General features: G+C 35.3%; 2 protein-coding genes across 6 annotated transcripts; one reads left to right on the forward strand and one right to left on the reverse strand.

Moving 5' to 3' along the window:
* Window positions 1–949: 949 nt before the first annotated feature.
* PGAP2_1 (Post-GPI attachment to proteins factor 2) lies at window positions 950–4016 on the forward strand (the record flags this gene model as incomplete). Of its 2 annotated transcripts, XM_012943890.3 has the most annotated exons (5): window positions 990–1112; window positions 1152–1410; window positions 1443–1552; window positions 2833–2938; window positions 3803–4016. In XM_012943890.3, the coding sequence occupies 5 exons, from the start codon at window positions 990–992 to the stop codon at window positions 3982–3984; spliced, it is 780 nt and encodes a 259-aa protein (XP_012799344.2). In that variant the 3' UTR covers window positions 3985–4016. The 2 variants fall into 2 exon arrangements, with proteins under 2 accessions (XP_051066447.1, XP_012799344.2); XM_051215901.1 differs by having other exon boundaries at window positions 950–1552.
* A 127-nt stretch (window positions 4017–4143) lies between these two features.
* Window positions 4144–26326, reverse strand: MS3_00007594 (uncharacterized protein; the record flags this gene model as incomplete). 4 transcript variants are annotated; one of them, XM_051215904.1, is made up of 12 exons in its annotated part: window positions 25921–26326; window positions 25359–25621; window positions 25192–25320; window positions 23096–23245; window positions 21418–21740; window positions 18145–18261; window positions 15721–15839; window positions 14653–14834; window positions 11555–11762; window positions 8184–8396; window positions 6380–6614; window positions 5024–5270 (listed from the first exon to the last, which is right to left on the reverse strand). In XM_051215904.1, the coding sequence occupies exons 2-12, from the start codon at window positions 25530–25532 to the stop codon at window positions 5096–5098; spliced, it is 2025 nt and encodes a 674-aa protein (XP_051066449.1). In that variant the 5' UTR covers window positions 25533–25621; window positions 25921–26326. The 4 variants fall into 4 exon arrangements, with proteins under 4 accessions (XP_051066448.1, XP_051066449.1, XP_051066450.1 ...); XM_051215903.1 differs by having other exon boundaries at window positions 5032–5552; XM_012943889.3 differs by lacking the exons at window positions 5024–5270; window positions 25921–26326 and adding exons at window positions 5408–5552; window positions 25672–25920 and having other exon boundaries at window positions 25359–25553.
* Window positions 26327–27441: the final 1115 nt, after the last annotated feature.

Below are 27441 nucleotides of genomic sequence, written 5' to 3' on the forward strand. Positions count from 1 at the left end.
GTAGAGGCACAGGTATTCCAAGCTTTTCGATACTGAGATTTTGTCTCATCAGTCTTCAGTAACCTAAATCCATCCAACATTTTTGTTCTCTTACGGAGAAGGATGTGAGCCTCCCTACCGAACCATGGTGGGGAGTTTCTCGGCCCCCTTGGTATAATCCAATGGATGTGGGGTGAGGTAACTTTTAAGTATATATTTCGAAATGCGTCCCAAGCTGATTCAATTGAGGACTTTGGGTCTATTTGCCAATCTACTCACGACGCTGAGTGCATGATATCTGGTATGTTTGCTTTCCAGACGTTAAGTCTGGATTAACCTGATGGATCCTCATTTTTTACAGATGTGTGGAAGTCGAAGGTTAGGACTGCATGATTGCTTTTAATTAGGGGTGGCATGTAATCAGGGTTCGTGACGTCATCCTTATAATCGGTCATTATAAGATCTAGTAAGGGTGAGTCCGGGTCGTACTTAGTCGCTTTTTTCACATGTTGTATTAGGGCACATGTGACAACCACACAAAATAGTTCTTGTTCGAAGGAATTTTCTGAAAATTCAATTATCAGATTTGTCCAGTCTACCGTGGGTGCATTAAATTCTCCTAGGATTAGACATCGACCACTTTGTGACCAAGTACTGAGACTGGTTAGCAAGACCTCATTCGCTCGGACTGCGGTAAAGCAAACCAATCGATAGCTCTTGTCCCTTGGAATGCAAGGGCTAAGAGTACTAATTCACACGTCCCACTCTCATGGGATACACTGTAGATAATAATAAATGAGATAGTATTCCTAATGAATAGAGCTACCCCCTTCCTTTACGCTTCTAGAATATGTCGGCTCTTACTAACGTGAACCCCTCAAAATCAAATTCCTTACCATCTGTCGGCCGCATCAGCGAATTTTCCGTGACTGCGATTGAAACTGTATTTGCGCAGTAATCCGTTTTTGACCTTGAAATGTCATTTGTAACGTCCCTTGCAACTAAATTGAATGAGTTTCTACGTAACGTTTCGACATATCTCTGTCGTTGTCGCATTGCTTCCAGTAATTTCACTGATAATATGTGTTCTTAGATGTATGACTACGAATCCATGTAGCTGGCTTGATTGCACAGTAAAGTGATTTATCACAACGGGAACTTAGGCTTTGTAGGATACCAATTACTTACCGTCTCTAAGTGCTGCTACTGCTGGTAATGGACCTCACAGAGTAATATGGATACTATCAATTCTAATTAGTTCGATTGGGCGGCTGATACTTCTATCAAACAGTTACATAAATTCCCGTAAATTCTCCGATCCATTCTCAGGCGGAGACTATATGTGCATTTCCAACTTGCTATATCTTTCAAGTTTTATTGAAATATTTTCGCTCAATATGCTTAGCATTGTTTCTTCATCTGATAACTACAGTGAGCGTCAACTTTACAACAATTCCTTTCAGTTCAGCACCGCAATTACTTCTGTGTCTTTGCTTTGTTCTCGGTGGTCTACATGATAACAGATGTTTACGTATTACAACTTAAGCTTAAAACAACTGAAAATGCTTTTCTGGTAAGAATAATTTAACCCAATTTCTAAAAACAACTTAACTTGATTGCCGATAATGAAATATGTATCATGTTTTTCTATTCGGTCTTGCCAGTGATTTAACTTTGAGAATTTCATCCGACGGTGTTGTCATTTAGTTGAGTGGTTTGCTCACGTAGTTAAGCTATTCATTTAGCGAATATATTGTTTGGAAGTTTATTGAGCGTAATTAAAACCACGAGTCTGGTATTATGGGTGGTGTCCATAGAGATGTTCCATATTTCCTACTGATTGACTTCCAGGCTACAGTGATGATAATAAAATGCTAGGTAACATTAATTTAATACTTCTCGAATAACCGGATAGTGAAAAAGGTCTCGAAATACCAGGGTGTGAGTATTTCTGTCGTGATTTTCGAGTTTCTATGAGTAGCTAGCTATATATGAATGAAATCATCTAGTGTACGAGACCTCGATATAACTTCCCAACATACTGTTAGACAGTTAGCACAAGAAGGAGAACACCAAATTCATAGAAGCAGTTACTTCAGTGGTAGTAATATACAGAAGGCGACTGCATATAAGAGTATGATACGGGAGGAAAGAATTAGTTTGTGGAAAGAAAGGTATAAATTAATTTTAATCTCACGGTTCGCTCGCAACTGATATTTCCCATTTTGCTGAGGCGTGGTTGCTTGGGCAGGTATACACTCCCACCAACACCTACGTTTTAGACGGTCGATTATCCAGGACATATTTATGAAGTATAATTTACCTTGGCAATTACCTTCTTTGTACAAATGTGTACTAAGCCGCTTTCAACGTCACTCTATGGATGTAACGAGTTTCTGATGTAAGTTTAACTAACACCCAGGTAAGGTTTAAAAACATCGAGAAGATAATTTTAGACTTAACGTTCAAGTTTTGCTTTCACAAATTAAAGTAACATCTATAGCTTTCAGTAAACTCTGAACACACATCAACTTGGTCTAAAGTATTTTCGTGATTAAAACTGAAATGCTGCCAATAATGCGTTTTTATAAACACGTTTTTCATGTGGTTGGATTACATTGTATACGTGTGAACAAAATACGTTGAAGGTGAGGCACAACGAAGTCGAAAGCGCTTGTAGGAGGTAATATACCTGAACTTTTAGTTATGAAGAAGTGTATGTTATGGCTGTTTTTGGCTTCTTAACTTCCAACCGTGTATACACATGTCTTCTTGAATCATTTGCTTTACATAAATGTTTCATGCACCTATATTTTACTATCTAAATATACCGATGATTTCATCGTTTTCCAGAGTAACATATTACGAAAGAAGATATATCTTATGGCGTTCTACTTAATTTGTTTGTTGATTGATGGACTGTGTTATTGGATTCACATGACATTTTGTCCTCCATATGGTACGTTTAATAAACTACAGTACCTATCTAATATTTTAGTTATTTTATTCATCGTAGGGAAAATTCCCAATAGTTTTCTCTGTGTAGTGTGGGTGTAGATTTTTTATTTAGGAGCTCAGTGATACCAAGCGCTTTTAAATGAGCATAATTTCCATTTCATCCTGTTAATTGCTCAACCTAACTGGTGTTACCAATTTTTGACTACCAGTTGATAAGAAGCAACGCGGCGAACAGATTTTCAATCTGAATGTGAGAAAATGGTTCTCTTAATACTAATATGATGTTTAGTAAGGACCGTAAAACAATCCAGAACTGTGTAGTAATCTTGAATTTTTACGAAGTTAATTCACTGGCTAACAAATTTACTGTGAACCTTGAAACTACGTAGTTCACTCTGTCCACTTGAATTTATATCCATGGATATTCATGATATGAGTAATCACTTCTAAGAGAGGAAAGAAGCTCCAGTTGATAGGTTCTCCCAAATGGCGTAGTTGAGTGGTATCCGTGAAAGTACAATCATATTTATAGTGGATATACTTTAAAATCAAGTTATTAAACACAAACGTTTGTGGAACAGCCTATACCTAAAAATAAACTACCTTTGTTGAGTTTATTAAAAGCCAAATACAAACCGGTATTTGCCGGATGTGTTATGTGCTCCCTGGATAAAACTTATACAATCTGAAGAATACCAAACTGCCTCGCAGTCTCGAATGCTACACTATATTTACAGAGGCGTGTGCAACTTGTCTACTCGCTTTATCGTACGAATAGCTTTAATATTTTCATTCAAAATTCACAAGTAAATTCTGATCCGTTATTTTAGTAACGACTCATTCATCTTTGATGTTTCTATTCTAGTTTTTACTGTGTTTTCTGCACTTGAATATGCTGCAATATTTGCAAACATTTTTTATCACTATACAACCTCCAGTACATTTGAAGATATATCAGTGAGGAAAATGATCATTTACTTTTCCACCGGTCGAACTATTCCGTTCGTAAATATGAAGTCAGAACTACCATTGTTGGAAGTAAAATGAATAATTGTTTTTCAAATAGAATTTTATTTAATTCGCTATCATTCTTATGTACGTGAGATTATACAACCCATTAGATTACATAAAGCATATTTTGTTAACTGTATAGTAACGTCGATGAAATACAAAATTTCACACAATCTAAGTGTATATGTGTTACGTCATTGATCCGTTTGCCCACTAATGTACAGGAGAGAATTGTCTCAACCTAGTTTAAAGTCTTGAGGCTGGAGAATGCGTGAGTTCAATTGTGGCTGGAGGGTGTTGAGAACAGAGAAAAGAAAACTTGTATAACTGACCTATTACCTGATTATTAGGTTAACAAGACAGGAAAGAGAAGAATTGGACGGAAAATTACTCGATTTACTCTTGATCTAGTTAGATGTATGACTAGAAAAACTACAACTCACAACAAATAAGAAAAACACAGTTGCGTCCAGTCTAGGGCATTAGAGTAGAAAAATGGAGTGCAAACGTTACGTCAGAATCCCAGTAATTTTGGAATAGAAAAGATTACAGTGACATATACGTTACACGAAAGCTTCCAACATAAAATAAAACAGGGACAAATGTTAGTACTTTAGAGACTTTGAACTAAGTGAAGCGATGTCCTAGGAAATGGCTTCCGTTGTTCAATATCGCTTTTCTATTTCTCTTCACATCAATAAGTTAACACTTAACAATAACGCAATAGGAACATTAACTACTAAGTATCAGTAATGATCTAAAGTATGATAATAAACTGAGACGTGTAAACAAAAACAAGTTGAAAGATAAGTTTAGGGAATTCATTATTTGTAACAGCATAAAGAGTAAAGATATCTCTACCTTCAGCCATTATATGACGCCTACAATCGCTGTATTTTTGTGTCCATTTGAATTAGCAGTAGGTGACGACTGGGCGAACTAACACTAATAAAACCTCGTCTTTTCGTCATTTCCAACTACTCCTCAACATTTCGCGTTGCTCATGACGACGGTTTTCTTCGATATATACCCTGATAGTACCACTACTATCTCTTTTAAAATTAAAAAGAATTATCATTCCATTATGCTTTTATTGGGAAATCCTCACAGATCATAACCTATGACACACGTATACTAAAAGATGAGTTCAATGGCAGTACAGGAATGACTCGTTGTGTTTCTGTTTGAATATATATTTGTAAAGAACATCTGACGAAAAATCGTTACTGTTACAAGTGTATTTCAATAAAAAATCATAAGTGGGAGGTCTTATTTGCTTTACCCAAGCTGGAATCTGCAGATTGTGACAGCTGATGTAAGCTCTGAAACAATTCACCCAAGTTATATGAAAATAAATGTTCTAGATATTTTAACAAGACTTTATTAATTAGAGGTTATCAATAAAGGTTCATGGAAAAATGTGGTACACTACACATATTATTCAGAAGCTTATTCAAAATCACTTCCATACATCGGTACGATATCGTCCTTGCTTTCGTAGGTTTAGTATATAGCTGGTTGCAGCTTCTCTTGTTAATTTGGAATGTTGTACTACTAATTCGATTAAACACAATTGCATGTCACGCACCAAACCAGCGGCATCCCTAGGAAACATGTCGAAAAGCATATTTAGTTCAGACTAATGATTAAGATAAGCAGTTGCACAAGTGATCCCTATTATAAACCACCTAAAGTTATCTAAGGACCATTGGTTAATCTCGCTTAATGGACATAATTTGAATGACACTGATCAGTGAGCTATGAATAGAATTCCGATAACATAGATAAACTATATCTTTCAAAAGGCTTCCGAATATAAATAGGACACATTCGAAAACTTGGTTAGTTAGACGTAATTTGGGGGATTTAAAACTGGTAACTCAAAACAATTATATTAGTAAAGCACCTCCAGCGTGAAAGAATTAAAAACTGAATAAAGCTACGGTTGATAGGAAAATATTGGACTATGTGAAAAGGATAACCAATTTAAGTGACCTACAAAAATCTAAATATTATCAAGAAAAAAGACTCATTACCAAATTACAAAGGACTTGACGTTTATCATCTTGGGGCGCTTTATGAATGTGGCATATGCAAATAGCGTTTATAAACTTGAGATTCAAGTAGTGCGAATGATGAAATTTTGGTGAAAGTAAATACATGGTTAGTCTTAAAAGGTTAAGAAAAGCTTATAGCCTTATGAGCTTTATAAAGTTTCAACGGACTGTGTTTAATATTTATATGACATTGAAGTGGAATTTTCAAAAAATCTAGTGTAAATAATACTTTGCCAACCAATGTACATACTTTTTTCCGTAATCAAATACATTATACAGATACCTCACAACACCTGCCGCGAAATGACAACAAATATCAGAATTTCTTCACAACAAACTTCAAATGTTGTTGAGCAAAGTTCAAAATTACTTACCCACATACATAAATATACGCATAACATTCATCCAAAAGTTTCCACACCATGTTACCCATCTCAAGCATCTTATGCTGAACATAAACTTTATTACCATCGGGAGAGTCACGTGAGAAAGCAGTAAACATTTCAAGTAGGCCAGTAGAACAGGCTTGTTTTAATTCGTCTGAATAAATAAAATCTTCATTTTCATGCCGGCAACCGAAAAATAATACCATCTGTCCATTCTTGCCAACTAAAAAATAGACATGCATGGTATATCGTAAAGAATAGTGAACAAACTGATAAAATACGACTAGCTGCAAACGTAGACAGATGTGTCAGATTTGTGGTATGCAATTACACTAGGCTGGATTTCACTATTTCCGATCGTCCTAATAAATTCAAGAAAAGGTTATTCAGTACGTAATAATATATTTCTATGGTTAGTTTTTTTAAAATAGAACTATGATAAATCCAGTCACTAAAACTACAAATAAAACAGCATTAAACGTTTATAGCTTAACATTGATTTATATTAACTATAGATTTTCGAATTCGAAGTCTGTATTTTATGAGCTACATAATATAATCACATAAGAATATCATCTTCAGTATTTGATGGCGACTATCTGTTATATCCGAGCGAAGATTAAATCACGAGTAACTTCTGAGACATTAATTGACTAATATTATCTATATATTCTTATGGTATAACTATTCAAAAATTAGATTATGTATATTTATATTCCTCTTATTATAAGCTTTATTTTGACCTAGAATTTATTATTGTACGATTTATGGTTCTTAAGCTATGTTCAGTTTATTGACTACTGCTTCCCAAGTTCACAGCCACATTTGGCCAAATATTGTACAAATGTTATTTTCTATTTTATAGTACGTTGTGGTCTGTCTGGTTGATACATAAACCGAGTATATCTGAAATAAACGATTCGATTCATATTGCAGAAGCTGGTATTGTGTTCTGGACTCAAGTGGAAGGGCTATTCGGACATAGGACCAATAAGGACGCTAGACTGCTCATACCGTCGAAGGTTATCGGTTTGACACAGTGCTAAGATTGTATAAATCGTATTTTGATTGGCGGATAAATCACGTGACAAAAAGCCGGACATAAAATCATAACACGATCAATTAACTGAAAAGTAATCAACTTCTCTGTAGCTAGTGACATTTAAATAATCATTACAAAACAATCCCGATTTTAAGTAAGCAAGTTACAAAGTCAATCCAATTTTGATAGGCTATTGTTATTATCATCATTTAGACTATGAAGTGAGACAATTAAATCAAGACATTCCCACTTTATAACATCTAAACTCAAAGAATTGGTTTGAATAAAATTCACACCCTAATGCAGTTAAATTGAACACTTGACTTCGTGTAACTTATCACGCGCGTTTCTATCAGGAAAATGTTGACAAAGATGTGGGCACTCCTGATGGATTCCTTACTTCTATCGATAATTATCACCAGATACAGCATAAATACTATTTTAAACAATATCAAGACACATGTACAATAATCCCGTATGGTAAAATAGAATTGTCAAGCTGGTCCCAAAAGTGTAAGAAACGGAAAATCACAAGCTTCAGTGACAATAGTAGTGTCTCTTCTATAAAAAAGCACCAATAATTTTAGATTTCATGACTAATTATCCATAAATCCTAGGAGTTTGAATCTAAACATTTAGTTGACCTAAGCTACAAATATAGAACTCATATATGTAGTAATGATTTTCTACGAAAAATTATAATAAATCGATGCATTTAGGGAACACCAATGAATTCAAACTGTGGATCACCTTTATCGTGAGCCATCTTTAAGCGCTCTTGTATAAATGCACGGAATGGAGCCAGTCCTGTCCCAGAAGCTATCATAATGACTGGGATTTTACGACTCCGCGGCAAGTTAAAATTACTGGTATGAATGGCGACAGGTATTTTCAAATGTCTCTGAGTGTCTGCTGTCTGCAAGGATTTCAACCAGTTAGTAGCTAGTCCTTTGAATATTCGTCCTGAATATACAAACAACAAAACAATGATACCAGAAAAGATTATTTTGATACATCACGAAAAATTAGAAATAATTTTACTGTGCTATAATATACCCAACATTCGTAAAACAAATATTTGGATTAAATTTTGAAAAACAATTCACTTTACTTATCAGAAAGTTAATGGAAAGTAATTAGTTTGGTAACTGACTGACAAATTATTTTGGTCACAACAGCGTGAAACTCTTCAACAATAGTGAAGAGTTGAGAATCCAACTAAATAATGATATAGGAATTTTAAATTGTTGAAACCAACTCTTTTCAGTGACTTACAAGGTTTATCATACCTACAAAAACTCCAATTATATTACAACTAATAGGTGCATTTTTGGTAAAAGCCTTATTAAAACACTGAATACTTTAACTACTGAAATATCCAATCCACTTATTCTAAAACCGGGGCTGTTATAAAAGTTTTTCACTTTCAACGTTCGCGTCTCCATGTAGATCTATCAATAAACCAGTCTTGTTATAGATCAAAACAAGCATGGCATTGATACGTGCTGTATCTCACGTTTAACAGACAAATAAACTAATATTAATGTGCGATTCAACTGTCATCTTAAAAGTACACTTTATTTACGCTCACCAGGGTCACGTACCATTGAAAATTTAAACAAGCTAAACCAAGCACCATCCCAGCCACTGGCAGCAAGAAGTCTGGTGTGAGCGAAACAATCTGCGAGGATGATGGGATCCCAATCACTAACATCCATCGACGTCATGGACGATGGGCAGAATTTTTCGAAGGGCAGTTCAACTGGCCTGCTGCTCCGGCAACATCGGTCAGACTGTCCTGCCCTCCATGGCCGGTGACGACTGATCCACCGAACGACGAGGAAGTCCGCAAGGAACTCCAACTCTTGAAGCGCTACAAATCACCTGGCCCAGATGACTTACCTCCGGCTCTTTTTAAAGATGGTGGTGACTCTCTGACAAAGGAACTGACGACGTTGTTTACAAAGATCTGGGAGCTAGAGAGTGTACCAACGTCATGGAATGAGTCGATAGTTGTCCCTATCTTTAAAAAGGGTTCATGTCGTTCCTGTAACAAATATCGGGGATAAGTCTACTTCCGATTGCGTCCAAGCTATTGGCTTCCGTCATACTTCGTAGGTTGTTCAGAACCCGTGAAAGATTGACTCGCGAGGAGTAGGCTGGGTTTCGTTCTGGTTGAGGATGTATTGATCATATCTTCACCCTCCGCCAAATGTTAGAACACCGCCATACTTTTCAAAGGCCAACAATCGTAGTGTTTCTTGACATCAGGGCTGCCTTCGATTCGTTGGATAGGACTGTTCTCTGGGATTGTCTATTGAAGAAGGGTGTGTCTGAGAAGTTTATTAACATCCTAAAAGCCCTATATACAAACACTTCATGCAGAGTGAGGGCATACAAACACCTTTCTCCATTGTTCCATTCGAGCAGTGGGGTTAGGCAGGGTTGCCCAATCTCACCATTCCTCTTCAACTTTGCCATCGATGACATTCTGGAAACAGCTCTGATGGATGTAAGTAATGGTGGTGTCGATCTGTTGCCCGGAGAAAGACTTCTCGACCTTGAGTATGCGCATGATATTGTCTTACTGTGCGATAATGCCCAAGCCATGCAATCCGCACTTAATCAGTTGGCAATCAGTGTCCGTAGGTATGGTATGTGCTTTGCACCGTCGAAGTGCAAAGTACTTCTACAAGACTGGCAGGATTCCAATCCTGTACTCACCCTGGATGGTGAGCAGATAGACGTAGTTGAGAAGTTCGTGTATCTGGGTAGCTGCATAAGTGCTGGTGGTGGCGTGAGTGATGAGACCAATGCACGTATAGTGAAAGCCAGAGCGGCTTATGCCAATCTGGGGCATCTTTGGCGCCTTTGTGATGTAAGTCTGGTTGTAAAAGGTCGGATCTACAACACGTCGGTGAGAGCAGTTTTCCTCTATCCTTGTGAAACCTGGCCTCCGAGTTGAGGATGTTAGACGATTCTCTGTGTTCGATCATCGCTGTCTCCGAAGGATTGCTGATATCCAGTGGCAAAATCATGTTAGTAATGCAGAGGTTCGGCATCGTGTGTTCGGGCACAGAGATGATAATGCAATCGGTTTCACCATCTTGAAACACCGACTTCGGTGGCTTGGACATGTTCTACGAATGTCATCCCAGAGAATTCCACTTCGTGCAGTATTTGCCGATGCTGGGACTGGTTGGGAAAAGCGGAGAGGTGGTCAGTGTATGTAATGGTGTCGTGGTATGAAAGAAATATATGTACGGCTGGTTTCTGTTGGTCCTTCATGACTCCCTGGCTGGGGTCCGAGAGATGGTACAACACAGTGGCTAGAGACGTTATCAGATATGGCTCAGAATAGAAGCCAGTGGCGATCATGCTGTAACCTTCTTTTACTTTCTTCATAAAACGTGGTTGTATCTTCCTTAACTGAAAGATTTCTTCTGATTGTACCCTTCTGTTCCCCTACTATTACTATTATTATTACACTAACTTACACCAATCTCTTCGTTATTGTTTTTTTAGTATTTTTTTTACGTTCCCCACTTTTTTCTTTTTCTTCTTCTTAAATTCTCATTGTTTTGTGTGGCGCACATATATTTGGCGCAATCCTGTACCAATATATATGTGTTCAAATAAATAATAAATAAATAAATAAATAAGCACCGAAACCGAATGCATAAGAATCCACTAGAGCTAATATGAACACTGACTGATATGATGTTAAGGCAGAAGGTTAAATTAACAGGCAATACGAATGGTATGATGATAGTTGGTCTTCTTTGTGTACATCGTAAAGCATAGCAACCTGGATGCTATTATGTATGAATTCTACCACCGACTGGGTAATCACAAGTGTTTTCGACAAAAACCACAGTATTATCTGGAGACTTGGTCAGATAAATCCGATTTCTAGACATGAAATCATTATCATGAGCTTCACATGTGCAGGACGCATACCAAACACTAAAGTTACACCTTATATTCTAAAGAACTATGTGTTTCATCAGTATCAATATCGTGTATACTCCAAGTTAAGCAAATCATTAATTAGTTTAATATGCAAAATAGATTAAATGTATTCTCCCCTTCAAAAATCCTTAAGAATCATGAATACAGACCTGAGTTTGTTTTGTAATTTAGTATAGCAGCAGTTATATGTATTCGATTTGTATGAACTAATGAAGATGATGATATACTATACAATCTTGGTTTCAGAGGGTTCAACAATTCCAACAAAAGATCAGCTGGTGGTCGAAATGATTTTAAGTCTTGTAACAAATCGACTAGTCCACGATGATCTTCTAAAATCCATTTTGAGTATAATTTCTTTAAAATTATTAGGAATTTGAAAAATAATGAAAAATAGCATATCTTAGGTAACTTTTTAAAACTTTCTAATGCAAAAAAAGACATTTACGGATATACATACACATATTTAGCAGCATAAAACTTTATGATTACGACCAAAAATCAAAATCCTGCAGACAGCTAACAATCAACTAGTCGATAAATCAGCGCTAGTTATTAGATTGATTAGCATATCGTCACATCATCATGTCAAACAAAACAGTGAAAACTCCATACTGTTATTCTAAATGTTACCTTCAAAACCCTACTTGGTTAAAGATAAATAGTGACTCTATAATCTGCACATTACATTACGAACTATGAAACCATAGCTTTAGAGCTTACTTCACAAAGTAACATATATGACATAATATTCTGTTTGCTTTGCTCTCTGCCACTTATGGTATAATCGTGTCTAACGTAATTCGTGTTTGGAATGCTGAGGGCTTGGCAATCCAAGTATAAAAGCTAATGAATGTTAGAGATAGATGTCGAGTAACTGAGCCATGTAATTGAAGTAGTAATAATGGTAATAATAATAATAATAATAATAATAATAATAATAATAATAATAATAATGAGTTTGACTGTCGACTTCTCTTCCAGACTCAAGGCTGGGGATAGAGAGCAAATTGCAGATTGGCGACCAATAACGGTGTAGCTTACGTTAGCTCAGGGTTCATTGTGCCGGACAGAACCCTTCACTGGTTAGGGCTAAAGACGCTAGGCTGTAGTCAGGATAGCAGACAAGTTTGGGAGATTTAACATCGGAAATTTTGATTAGCGAGTTTAGCACATCATATCGATTAGCATCTGAAGATGTAAACCACGTCAGTCTACTTGACATGAACCATATTCTTAAACCATTCCCTCAGCTTTTTGATGATAAAGATTGATATTCTACTGCTTTACAGGCTTGTCCCACCAGTAGTCTGTGATTGACTTGATTTATTCCAATTATTTAATATTTCTCTGATATTCCAGACAGCAGATTTATAAATCTACTCAACGTAAGGATGCATACGATTCACTATTTTGCTGCACAAATTGAATGGAATAACCTGTATGTTCCCTTTAAGACGTTTTATACAGAAGCAAGGGATTCCTAATAACTAGGTTATTAAAAAAAGTGTAGTACCGAAGTCAATTCTGTTATACAGCACCATCTATCTGTTCACTGTGATAAGACTTTTACGTTCATATTACTTATAAACTTCTAAATGACGATGTAAAATCAGGTTTCTTTTAGATATATAACATTCTGTGATTACTGTTAAATGAATTTGTTAAGTTCTAATTAAAAAAACTACATTATTATGAAGAATATTTATTTACACAAATTATAAAAGTATAGGGTTAAAACTGACAACCAATTTTTGAGTGACTGCTGAGATTATTACGTTCGCTCGAAATGTCTACACTAAACCAAACTGTAACTTCTAATTAGATGCATGGTCAGACTTGCCTATCATAATAAGTGAATTGAGCTACTTTGACTGGAATAATTTTTTCTTGAGGTTTTATCATCCCACGTTGGTCACTTGGATTGATATAAAACGAAAATCAATGGATCTAAGATCCTAGGTAGAAGTATTGCTATACACAAGTAAGTGGTTCTAGTTTATGAGTGTAAGATGCTGTAGTAACAGATAACGGTTTAAATAAAAGCTTGGAACTAGGGTAATAAGAAAATAATAAAACTAAGGTACTTAATGAAAAACCAGTTAATATATGTACAAATAAAATTGTAGAAAAATGGCTCCGATAGTTTTAACCTCAGTCAAATCGTCTCTTACAACAATTGCTGATTGTACAGGGATGTCATCGTAGTAAGATGTTTCCATTAAGCAACGCTAACTCCCTGTAGCGGAAGGTTAAACAAGATCAGCGGTGAAAATATCAAATCTCGGTCTAAGGATTCCAGCGCTGAGGATAAGGGCTGAAAAATATGGAGCGGGTAAACCATAAACTATTTACAAAGGACTATGTTTCTCATCCTTAAACAACTGTTGTTTGGGCCGCTAAGACTACTACTAGCCCAGTCCATTTTTACAGCACTTCAAGAAGAGATACCTCTTCACAGGTGTGTGCGACCAGCAAGTGACGAATCCACACATACATCTTACCATAAAGGCCTCAAAGTAGGACCTCTTCTACATTTTCCGGTTTCAGTTCTTCGTTCGAGGTTTAAAACTGCAAAATTTCTGGGGACTAAGAAACATTTAGGTGTCTATTGCCTAAGCATTCAAATATAAGGCTTATTGTGATTAAAAAGAAGTATTATCCTAAGTAATTTTTTATGGATAGCAGTTTTGCAAGGTTGGAAAACTACTACAACCACAATAAAACTACAGGTATTTATGAACTGTTGTCTACGCAAGACATTCCAGACCCGTTGGTCAGGCACCATCAGAAGTAACCTACTGTGGCAGAGGACAAAGGAGCTTCAAACTAATGAGAAAATTAGGAAGTGGATAGGACACACGCTGATGAAGCAATTAAAATGCACCACGAGGCAAGCCCTAACTTCAAATCTTTGAGGTCAAAGGAAAAGAAACAGACCAAAGAACATAATGCACCAGGAGTGAGAGGCAGACATCAAAAGAACAGGTGTAAGTAAATAAGTAAGTATTTATCCAAAGTGAAAAGTAGAACGAAATTCAACCAAGAGATGATGTCCAATAATCAAAACTTTGTTATTAAATATTTAATAAACAGACTATAAGTACAGCAACGGCTGTATCCAAATACTATGATGCAGAGATTTGTCGACAACAAATTGTTAACATGCATAGGGATTTAGGGTTTTAGAGATATTTGTTTAAAGAAAGCCATGAAACGTTTTTTCGTACAAACAGATAGAACGTACTTTTCCATCTTCACTATCAGAAATAAGAAGCTGAACAAACTGTGATTCTTCAGGATTTGCGACTGAATCTAAACATGCGGATAATAAACTCTTTCCAGGAGGTCCAGTAATATCAACAAAGTGCATAAATGCATGACGATAGGTACATGGGCAAGGGAAAGGATGCTTTGTTAAACTATAAGCTAATCAAATAAAATACATAAATCCATGAAGTATCAGGAATGTATAAGAAAGAATGAAGAAACCTCAAGTACATTTATAAAAAGCTATAGCCACTGTTACTACTCAAGAAATGATCACCTTCCAAAAGATCTAGTCCCTAACGTCGTAGTAATTTTCTGCTTCCTTCCTTTTCAATAGGTTTATGTCTAATAGTTCTTAATTGTATCGTCCTGAACTAAACATTTTGTTATCTTTACAAACTGAGACTTTGAAATGAGGCAACTTGAGTTGGCATACTATCATCTTACATTTTAGATCACAAACAATAGAAAATTTGAAAAGTATCTTAAATCACTTTAAAACAATGAGCGAAAACTTGATGTGGGTTGTGTAACTATGTAAACAATCTAATGATCTTAATCGACTTTATTTGAACATATGAGTATCAACTCAAGAAACATTTTCTGTACATTTAACCACTCAGTATAAGGAACAATGTATTAAACAGAGAAGCATCGTTAACGTGTACGTGAACTAATGGTACAACATACCTTAATAAACTTCTGCATACGAAGTAAAATTGTAACTGATTAATTACTGAATGAAACTTAAATGACTAAACTAATGGAATGCATCTATTTAAGAATTTATGAACTATCTAGTGATTGTCAGTTAGTGAGTACAGCGCACAAATATAATTATTAAAAAAATCTAAGAGTAAATGCAACCTAAAAGTTCAAATACTAATCATAAACGATATGGAAGATTGTCATCTATTTTGTTTTGCAGCTTTTTGAAAGTAACATTTACCTTGGTTTGTGTTCGTTTAACAATGGTATGGAATGTGCAACATAAATTTCAATTTTCTTGAAAAATTTACGATAAAACAGTGCTGGAAACACTTACGATCAACAGCATCTAAACTAATCATTTCATTCAAATCAATGTTTAAGAGATCACCAATTTTTTCGACAAGATCTAAAGGGTTTGGTGCAAATATTGCAATATGATCACCAGTTTTATATCTAATACGAAAAAAGAAATTACTAAATAATACAATTTATGAAATTGACACTAACAATATATATAAGGATTCCAAATAAAACGATTAACATTTTATGTTGATACTCTTGGTTAGGATATAATTTCAGTTCATTTAGTTTTATAAAACTTAACACTCCTAAAACAAAAAAGCACTCCGACAGTAAGCATGCCACCTTGACGAAATAGTAACTATTAAAAATGCAAAAAAAATACAATCGGAAATATAGGGGGTTGTAGATTATGAAAAAAACTGAGTGATTTTCAAAATAAAACTTTGAAGAACGCTAAAATAACAGTTCTGCTTCAGTCTGAGCAAGCGGACAGCATCACAGCCCACATAAAAGTCAAGTGACTTTTGTGGCGTATATGTATTCGGTGCCTCTTTGTACCAATATTTATGTGTTCAAATAAATAAGATAACAGCTGTTTGATGATAAACTTTTCATTTTACATCAAGACAAGAACATTGAAATCTCGCTGTTGATTGCTTTTTTTTAAAAAAAAAAGGATAGACGCTGTTAAAGTTTTAAAAATTAAGACTACAAAGTTAAGAAGTGCTTTTTCAAAGGGCCTGTTTACTAAATGCCATTGTTAATTTAACTAGATAAGTGTAATCAGGAAGTCAAAGGCTGACAACAAAATGGGAGTATAGAAAACTATAATCAACATTATTCTTAAGAAAATTGGAGCTATATCAATAAAAAACTGTGGTTATTTTATTCAATTGGTATTTCTCATACTTACACAGAAATTAAATAGGCATTTTCTTTAAGAAACATTTGCACATACTATCGTTAACAAATGTATGCCAGGCAAACTTTAGGATCAAAAGGATTAAACCACTTCCTCGCAAAACAGCTAATTGCTGCAGGAGAGATGTCTATCTCTAATCGAGAAAAGGAGTATATTAAGCATAAGTCTACTATGCCTTTCTGTTTTATTGTAAAATACTAATAATCAATTACGTGTCTTCGTGGGACGACCGTGTGAAAAGTGCTGAGGTTAGGGCAGGATATAAAGACGGTAGGTCGGTTGTGAATCTTCATCAGCTGAGGTGGTTTCGAAATGTAATGCGTATGACTAACCACAGTCTAGTCCGATAAACGATGTTAACTGGTGCAGAATCAGATTAGGATGAAGCTAAAGACATCTAAACTATATATAAATCCCCCCAAATGCCCTACTATGGCCGAGAGTGGGGAGAGTCCGCTCTTCCTCTCTCGAAATGCTCTCACATGGTTACGTACATACAACTACTCTCAGGGAAGTCCTACTCACTACCTTCCCGCGGCGTGGGTTTCAATTACGAAAAGGAGGGCGAAAAGCAAATGTCCGGCGCTTTAACCATGTTGGTGGATATGGAGGATCCACCAAGAGGGGTTGGCAAGTACTTATTCTAAACCAGTGGTGCACATGGGCTCCAGGATCCTAAGGAAACAAATGGCGTATGAACCTATTGTTAGTCACCGGCTACCATGGGACTGCATCTCCTCACATTGCTCTACTGTCTTGTGGACTAGATCTTTAGGTTGAAGGGTCCGGGTGTGGCCTCCTAAGATAACCACGTGCTCCGGACTGGGCACCCGGGCAGTATCACAGCCCTCGCGCAAATCGAATGATTTATGTGGCGCATATCTATTTGGTACCTGCTTGTACTAATGTTTATGTGTTTACATAATAGATAATTATAAATATATGCTCGATTCTACGTCATCTTTAGCTGACCAACCTGCGAAAGATCCTGTCAAAAGATATCATTTTATTCGTTACAGTCGACTAATGTATAAAATTCTGGAGTAAACAATACATGCTGCTTCGATACAATTGCTATAAAGTTTCCAACTTCATATTCTTTCAATTAAATAACCGTAGCTAATTGATGGGGCATATACAGATAGAAAGCTGAACAATAAATGCTAGATTTTTAAAATAACATTTTTCAAGTTAATATGAAGTCAGAAATAATAGAACTACATAGTCGCTGGCAGCATTGACTAATCAATATGAATGCTAAATAAGAAGTCCAATTCAGTATTTTTTTTCACTATGTACCTCTTCACCACAAAATAAGATCTGACCAAAAATCGATACGGTAATTAGAATTCTATCATTAAAGCAAATATAATAAAAATAACTAATGACGTATGGCGACTAAATTGAAGAGCCTTGAACTAGAGTATCAGTGATAATGAACCTTAATGTTCAATCTACACTGCAAACTATAAAAATAATTCCATTTTCATATTAGAAACATAATAAAATGGTGGTGATAATGAATAAACATACCTAAGTTGAGAAGCAGACACATCCAATTCAATGTGGCGACAAGAACGTGAACTCCCATGATACAGTTCTTGATTTTTAACGACAGAAGCATAGAAATAATTGTCGTTTTCATATGGTCTAAAATTTAATTCACGTCATATGAATAAGATATGGTAAGCCTGAAAAAGTATGGCACTAACTTCTTTTTTATCTTTGTAATTTATAAATAGGTCTGAATAGAGTGCAAACAAAACGTTTGAATAAACAAAATTGTCAAAAACGACTCAAATAGAATGTTTTACTAATTCTGAATAAGTTTTAAGATCACATAAACTGTTGAATCACAGATGAAAACCGTGATATATTTTAGCTTCACAAGTCAATTATAATGGTTGTTAGATCATCTAAAACCTAAGAGAAAACACTGGTCTGCTAAATAAGGTAAACCTGGAAAAGCTATATAACACGAGGATTTTGTACGTTATGCAACAAAATTGTGAGTTCAGCTGGCCCACAGTCACAACTCATTTACCCACTTTCCTCAAGCAACCTGAAGACCTTCAATCATTAGTAAAGTTCAAAAGGCTGTAAGTAACCTAAAGCAAAGGGGAGCATCAGGGCCTGATAGATTAACCCCTGAAACTTTTAGGGATGGTGGTCAAGTTTAGACAGTTAGATTAACTGAAATCTTAGCTAAAATCTAGGAAATAAACATAAGCCCACCTAGCTGGTCTCGACCGCTGATCGTCCCAGTCCGTGAGAAAGGACGAAAGTCCTCTTGAGACAATCACACAGGAATCACTTTAAATAATATAGTGTCTAGAAGATTAGCCTCAATAATACTTCGACGTCTGACTAGATCTCATGAAGAACAAACCCAAGAAAACCAGGCTAGTTTCAGATCTGGACGTGGATGTATAGACCGAATATCTACACTTCGGCAGATTCTGGAACACAGATAAACCTATCGACGTCCAACTGTAGTTGTATTCGTTAAACTTAGGGCAGCGTTCGACTCTATCGATCGTGAGGTTCTACGGCAGTGTCTGTCATTCAAAAGTGTACCAAATAATTACATTAACCTTATACAGGCTCTCTACTCGAAAACTTCTGGTCGAATAAGAGCGTCTGACGAACTGTTGTTGGAAGTGGTTACTCTAAGGGATGTTTGTCAGGGTTGTCCGCTTTCTCCATTTATATTTAACCTTGTCACAGACATTCTTTTGAAGATAACACTTTCATCGTCCGACTTTACGGGAGTCGATCTTCTACCAGGAGATTCACTTGATGATTTCAAATACGCAGATATGGTTTACTTAGGTGAAGACGCTGATGAATTTCAGTCTTCTGACCACCTTAAGTAACAATATGGTCATGCTTCGGATATGGTTTTCTCCCTTCAAATGTAAAATATTACTTCAGGATTACTAATTTGTTCGAGTGATTCATCTTTGTCTAACACATGTTTGAGATAACTGAATTCCAAGTTTCAAAGAATGCAAATCATTCGTGTTCACAAATCCAATAAATTATATGATTGTCAGTTATCAAAACTCTGAAGAACGTCCAGGTATAAAATGGAAATGATAACTATTTGATGCATCTAACCAAAAGCACTACAAATAAAGTACTAAACCATGACCCCCTCTGCTTAATAACGGAAAACATTTGCACCGACTTAATAGGCTTAGTATGTTAAACATACCGTCTACTTTTGAGATTACCTTAAAAGTCACTTTACATTAGAGGATTTGATATCACTCCTTTCATTTTGTCCAAACTTTCCTTGCATTATTTCTTTTGTTTAATGACACAACAAGGTGAAAGTTGAAACGCTGTCTATCGGCATGGTATACAATAATGTCAGAATGAGATTGATAACATTTTTTAGTCACTTGGGTCAAAAACACAAGTCATTGTTTGTAAAACCTGTGTAATGTAACAATATTACTTACAAGTAACTATTATTTTGTCATATAATTTATCTGCTCGTACTTTACTATCTAAGAAAGACTTAACTTTCTTTAATTGATTATTATTTGTCAGGGTACATGAAAGCAGTTATTTTACATCTACTTAGTAATAAAAAACCACTGTCCGTTGATAGTTTCACTTTGAAGGCAAGTTCGTAACGAATGTCATGTAACAGTTTAAAGATCGAGACACAATCATCAGAAAAACAGAATACCTGAGTGCACAACCATTTTCAATAACTTCATCATCAGGCTTTACAAATAAAACATTTCGGGTGTAGTTAAACCTTAACCGACGCAAAAGTTTATTATTTTCAACATGAAATAGTTCAGTTAACTTTTTCATGTATATGTTATTTTGCAATCGTAACACAAGACTTATAAAAACATAGGGTCAAACTCGTCAGGGGATATCAGTCCCACCAAGATTGAACGTACACCTTGCAGGCGAGTCCCAAGTAGCATAAAACACAAGTCCAGAGTTTTCTCTTGAATACCTCAAACCACCACCTTACATACATATAACTCTAATACCTGATGAATTTATTGAAAACAACTATCAGCTCAATCAATAAGTTTTTAATTTCACATATTTGTTTAATATTATTGTAGAATTGCATGAACATACATTTTTTTCAATTTAGGACCATGTTCTATTGTGTTTTCATCTCGTTAATGATACCAAAACTAATCTGTGATTATGAACATCAAAAACGGCGAATAAACATGGCATTTACCATGAATTCTCGTTCAAAAAAGTTAGCCTACTGTGATTTTTAATTAACGAACCCCGTGGGATAAGAATATATATGCGGCGCAAAAGTACATGTGCAAGCAAGACTATGAATTAATTTAAGTTGGATCTTGAGATCGCTAGACTCCAACTCAGAGGTGTGTAAACAATGAGCTGGCAGAAACCGGATGGTCCTAGGTTCTGTTTTTGACTTTGTCGCGTACATGTGAACACTGTCGAGTTTTTGTATACTAGGATGAACGAGATAGCTGTCCAGCACTTCCTATGTTTTTAATGACTGATGTCATTACGTGATGGAAACTACAACAAATCGATCTTACCTTTAGAAGCAACTCAATTTATTATTACAGTTTTGTTTCGTAGTTGTTTTAAGAATTATAGAAGTTTCTGTTAGTATTAGATGGTGAAAGATATTGATTTACTCTTTAGTGACGACAGTAACAGCTTAAGTCTACTTTGGAAGGATACCCTGATGGAAATTATTAATATACAGCTTAAACTGGTTATTTTGCAATTCTGAGTCTGAATGGTTATGAACAACTTTAGTGCTTAAAAATGAAAACTTACGTTTCCATAACGTGAGCCTTATTTATAAACATATTCACGAAGTGCGAAACAAGCGGGACATTCCAGTTAATACATTTTAAAGAGTATATTCGTTTATACTGCTTGTTTAAGTAATTTCTATCATGGTCATTTAGATTAAAAAAGCCGATCAATAACGAAGTTAAGTGACTCCTCCAATTTATAAACGTAGATTCTAATTCATCCACTTCATCTCCCAAAGTCAGTGCTTGTAAACGTTTACCTCCATGTTTGGTAAGCAAACGGTCGATTGACTTTCCAACAGCATTGAAATATGTATACATACTGTTGCCCAATCCGAAAACCTATAATCAGATAGGATTTTAAAGTTTTCAAAAATTAGACAAACAAAGATTTTGTCCATGAAAAGTTATATCTACAACCCATTACTTTTACATATGTTCATTACTTGATGTACAGTAGAGATTTCTACAGAGATCTACAGAGATTTACACCAGGTTACACTGAATCACTAAAAGTTAGTAAGCTTATGAAAAACATCGAACTTTTAAACTCCTTTTCACAACTTTGAGGTTAAATCACAATTTCGATGAAATGCTGACACTTCCAGACTTTTTGAAAATGAAAACAAACCTCGAGTTATCATTATTGACGGTAACTTCATATCAGTAGATGCAGACTATTCGGTTGGGGTCGGCGTGTCTATCGCAACCAATGGTTGTAGACTCTTGGTGACATGGCTCAGAATTGATCACAATGGCGTAGGTGTATACACTCTGTCTTCCCTTAAACTAAGAGATTAAAATCGCTTCATATCTTTCTTTCTACGAACTAATTATTTCTTCCTGTACTATATCCTTATATGCAACCTTTCCTTTATATTACCACCATTGACTTAACCACTCCTATGAATCCGGTGTTCATCTTGCGGTGCTAATGCGGTATGGCAACTTGGACCGATGCATATATGTGCCTGGTCTTACATTGTAGCTGACTGACTGAGTAGCCACAATTCATAATCATACTGTTAGTCAATAAGCAGAAGAGCTGTATTTTGGAGTGGTTTTATCCGTTTGCATAACACAACTGAGTTTTCTGGACTAGTTAAAGATCAGGGTTTTTCAATTCTATGACTAATAACTAGGGCTGAAATAAGAAACTTATTAGGTGTTATATTGTACGCGACCTTTATGATTTCACTTGATCGTTATAATCAGTCCACAACTAGATATGAAGATTTACATCTTTGGAGCATTATTCTCATCAAAGTAGAAAACTAGTTAATTAATATTTTGCTTCATAGTCTCATAATGAGTAGAGTGCAAAAATCTTTAATTATATAGCGCCTAACAGCTGGTCAACCAATCACACAATACTGCATGAACTTGTATACCGCCAAACTCAACTTGACTGCGACCTGTCAATACACGGTCAGACAAGCTTCGTTACAAGGAATATATGAATTAACAACTTTTTGGGTTTTAATAAGTTACAATTAATCGACAAACACAACAGTCTAAACAATTTATTTTGAATGTTAAGGTATTAAGACAATTCTGACCAACAACTAGTTTTCCCTCATACATATTATGCGTTATTTAATATCTTTATAGTAAAACCCAATACTTTGAATCGGCATCCTGAAAGAAAAAAACTTAACTTATGCATAACAACGATTAATGAATACTAAGAGTATTACCGCAAAGCGTAAATTATCCAACTTCTGGTAAGAATTCTTCAGATTATCCATAAAATGTCGAGCACTATCTGTTGGTTCACCTTCACCATAAGTTGCAACAACGAACAATGCTACGCAGGTGTCCAGCATAGACAAATTTACTAATATGTCCTAATAGAATAAATAAAGTTCTTATGTTATATATATGAAAGATTGTAAAATGAACTTCGGCATAACTGCAGGACAGAATAAATCTCGGGTACTCAAACTGATAAACAACGTATGAAAATATCGACTAATGTAACTCACTGGCTAAGTTATATCTACCCTAGCTTAAGTCACACTTTCCCATATAAGGGCTAATGATATTGTCTGCCACATTGAAGTGGGAAAAAATGGTTGAAACCCACAACTCTATGGTTGAAAATCGAGTGATTTAACCACTAGGTTACGTTAAATGAAACAAAAGCCTATTTAGTTTAGAACAATATACATGCATTACATTTTAAGTGAATTAGGTTTAATCAAAATAATTATAAAATTAGCAGTCGTATTTTCTGCTAAATGTAGTAGTAAGTACATAAAATATAGAAATTAAGAACGACAAAATATACGCTATCTTCGGAATTACTGGTAGTAGTCAGTATCCTAGAAAGATATTCCCAAACTGAGGTGTATAACGAAGACGTAGATCATGGAAATTCTACGGTAACTATCAAAAAGGAATGATATCATGCAATTTTTCACAATAGAAATGTAAAACTGAGAATTTATGCATCACTGCTTCACGAAATCACCATTTATTCCGTCCATGAATACAGAACTTTTAAAATTCTGTTCAGAAACATGTAAAATCAGGAACCTAATGAGCCTTAGTAGTTTATGTGAACTGTTGGTGCGCAATTTTAAACAGATGTATAAGATTAGATCATACTAGCTATCCGCAAAGTTACTTTTTAGGTACCAAGACCTCGCATCCACATATCAATTCGTAGATAACTTGTTGATTATTATATACACTCAATAAGGACTACATTACATTTGGTTTTGAATAAAATTACCAAATAACTTGTATGAAAATAAACAGATAAAACCTATTTCTACTCACGCGTTTATTTCGTTCACTTTGTTGAAAGAAATGAAATATCATGTTTATGGTACAAGAGTGACAGCTCTAAAGCAATCGTGTGACACAAAAAAATTACAGTAGTTCCTATTGTTAATCAAATGAAGCATAATCCAACCTGTAATATAACTGGTATTCTATGATACTTGGGTAACAAGAACCAATTAAATGATGAAAGACATCTAACTGTGTAATAATTATGTACTAAATACTTTAATCGGGTAAAGAAGCATTTACAAATGACAATGGGTCGAGATGACCACATATACCTTTCACAATTACGTAAGGTATATGTTGTTTTACTTAAGTAAAACAACTTTGAGGCTTTAATATTTTTTCAAGGAGAAAAAAACCAAAAGCAACAGTCAATAGATTTAGACGAATATTACGAAGAGAGATGAACGTTTGACTCCTAGAATGTATGAAATGATAGGCTAAATTATTCAAGGAACAACATATCTAATTTTTTTTCCTCTTATTTTCCATCATACAATACCTAACCTAAACGCATAACAAATGGAAGGAACCATAGACAAAAATTTAGCTGATGTGGAAGCAAAGTTTTGCATTTTAACTTATCAGTCAGATTATGAGCCATAATTGAAGTGTGAGGGCTGATGGTATAACGCTGTTGACCAAGCCGAAATAGATGGAAAGGAAGTAGAAGCTCGCCTTAACCAATAACCCACTAAGTAAAGCTTCGAACAAAACTGATTAGATCAAGTCCAAACAGTGCACTAAGGAACGAGTGTTTAAAAGAAAACTCTATTTATTTCTAGTTAGTACTATAATGATGATTAAATCAAGATATTTGTCAAGTATGATAGTAAATACCCCATACAAATGAACATAACGACAGATTATTGAACATATGTTCAATAATACTGAACACATTTGCTGATAATTCATATATTGAAAAACTCATTTCTTCCTAAGTATTCAATACACCATGAGATGGAATAACAGGAGAGATTGCACATTTGGATCTTACCATGTTTGTTTGTCTCAAATCCACCACCAAGTTACGTACGCCGCAGTTGTGAAGATGATGACCAAGATTAGTAGCAAATTTTTTAGCAGTCCCTGTTTGAGATCCGTAAAATATAGATACTTTGATATCCTAAATACGATAAACAATCCTTTAAACGAATATCTTACACTTCGATTGATTACTGCTAAAAGGTCTTCATGATTAGAACGTTGTGGTTCGCACTCAGCACTAATACTACGAATCTTTTGTAGATGTTTATGTAAAATTCGCTTCAATTTATTGAAAGTTGTACACAACACAACGGTCACAACAACAACAGCACAAAATCCAAAGTTATCCATTAATACACTTGGAGGGAATATCTAAAATTGGGTCCAGGCATTGATAATAAGCCGTTATATTGAGACGGTTTTACATTGCACATCAGCGGCTGAAACATAGAGATAAGCGGAAATAACGATTTCAAGTCTATTAACAAACGTCCATGAAAGAAAATGCTTAATCACGTAAATCATGCAGCGATAAAGATGAGTATCTGTCTCAGTTTTCAGATGTTACTTTGACATGGGAGAGAAACAACAAGATGAATAGCAGGCATGCCTGCAAATAAAGTTGATGTTAACATTTATGGAAATGTTGGATAGGGGAAACTGTTCAAGTGCATAAGTTTTAGTTGTGACATATAAAAGCATGTGGTTATAGTCCTGTTTAAACAGTAATATTACTTACTAATTAGTAATAATTATTACTTCGTTCGAAGGACCTAGTTGAAATAGGAGTTGACTCCGACCACGAGTGAAGGGGTAATTTCGGGACTGTTTTCCCCAAATTTTTGTAAAACTATAATTTATGAACAACCTTGTAGCAACGCTGAAGTGACCTTGAGTGTCCCCTTGTAAATAGAATTTGTATAGTTGGGCATGACAAACTTATTTTGTTAATAGTTTCTGATATTATTTGCGCTTATTTTGTCAATTTTCACAGTTTGTTTATTTACTATGAAATAATTGCACATGTTGTTTAAGTGCATGACTTGAACACTTTTTTTAGGCGTGTTACACTCAGCATGACACACACTATTAACTGCTCGTAAGTACACTACTATACACCTGACTCTCGTTCTCCATTGCCTTTGGTTATTATAACTGAACTTTGAAATATCTATTATCTACATTTATAGACTGCAGCCACATTTGAAGGCTACGGCGGCCTGCTTGAATATCTGTGCTACCTGTTTCTGCCATCTAATTATTATATCAAGTTGTTTGTTTTTCATTTGTTTTAACCTACCATTATGTCCATTAATCGCATAATCTATTCAGGCGCGTTTATGAAATACCTACGACCTTTCGCTGCACGTTACAAAAAAGTACTATAAAAGACATCGTAGTGGTTGGCAATATGTGTTAAAGAGAATGAACATTATTCGTATGTGGGTTCCCGAGCTGCAAAATTCTAACTGCCAATCACTAATCAACAAAGTAGACTATCTGCAATTCCTACTAAGTCAAAATATGTATCGTAATTGTGGTGTCATCACAATTCAAGAATCTTGGTTAAATGATTTACAGGTTGATTGCTTAGTATCTTTACGTGATTTCGAAATCTATCGTCAGGATCGATCAAACAATAAAAAGAGGTGTGGTGGCGGTGTAGCTACGTTTATAACGTAAACTGTTGTCGATCTTCGTTTGTGTGTTTTAAGTTTTCAAATGAATTTATCGACTGTCTAACTCTAAGATGTCGTCCAAAACATCTGAATAAATACAAATATGTTTGTGTTACCAATAGCTACGTGACTTCAGACTGCACATCATTTGCGTTATCTGATTTATCTGATGAATTCACTGAGTTCGCTGTTGCTGCCTTCAGCGATTCATTTTCATTTGTATGTGGTGATTTCAATTCATGTGACTGTAGCTTCCTTACTTCACTAGGTCACCAAAATGTAGTAGATTTTCCTACTCGTTTGGATGCTCATCTAGACTTCGTCTTCATTAATGATGTGGGTATATATGAGACTCGTTAACGTGCTCCGTTGTCGAGCTCGGATCACTGTATAATTCGTGTTCTACCTAAAGTATATGGAAAGCATGGGAAGAGTACACTCTTGCATCAAACCAAGAAAGTCAAATATAGGAATTACTCAGAAGAAAATATCCGAAATCTGGAAAACATGTTTCATACGACTAACTGGGAATTATTTACAGATGACTCACTCGAAAACACTACTGATGTTATCACTTGTTA

Source organism: Schistosoma haematobium, chromosome 4 (genome assembly GCF_000699445.3).
Source record: "Schistosoma haematobium chromosome 4, whole genome shotgun sequence".
In the NCBI taxonomy this organism is placed as follows: domain Eukaryota; kingdom Metazoa; phylum Platyhelminthes; class Trematoda; order Strigeidida; family Schistosomatidae; genus Schistosoma; species Schistosoma haematobium.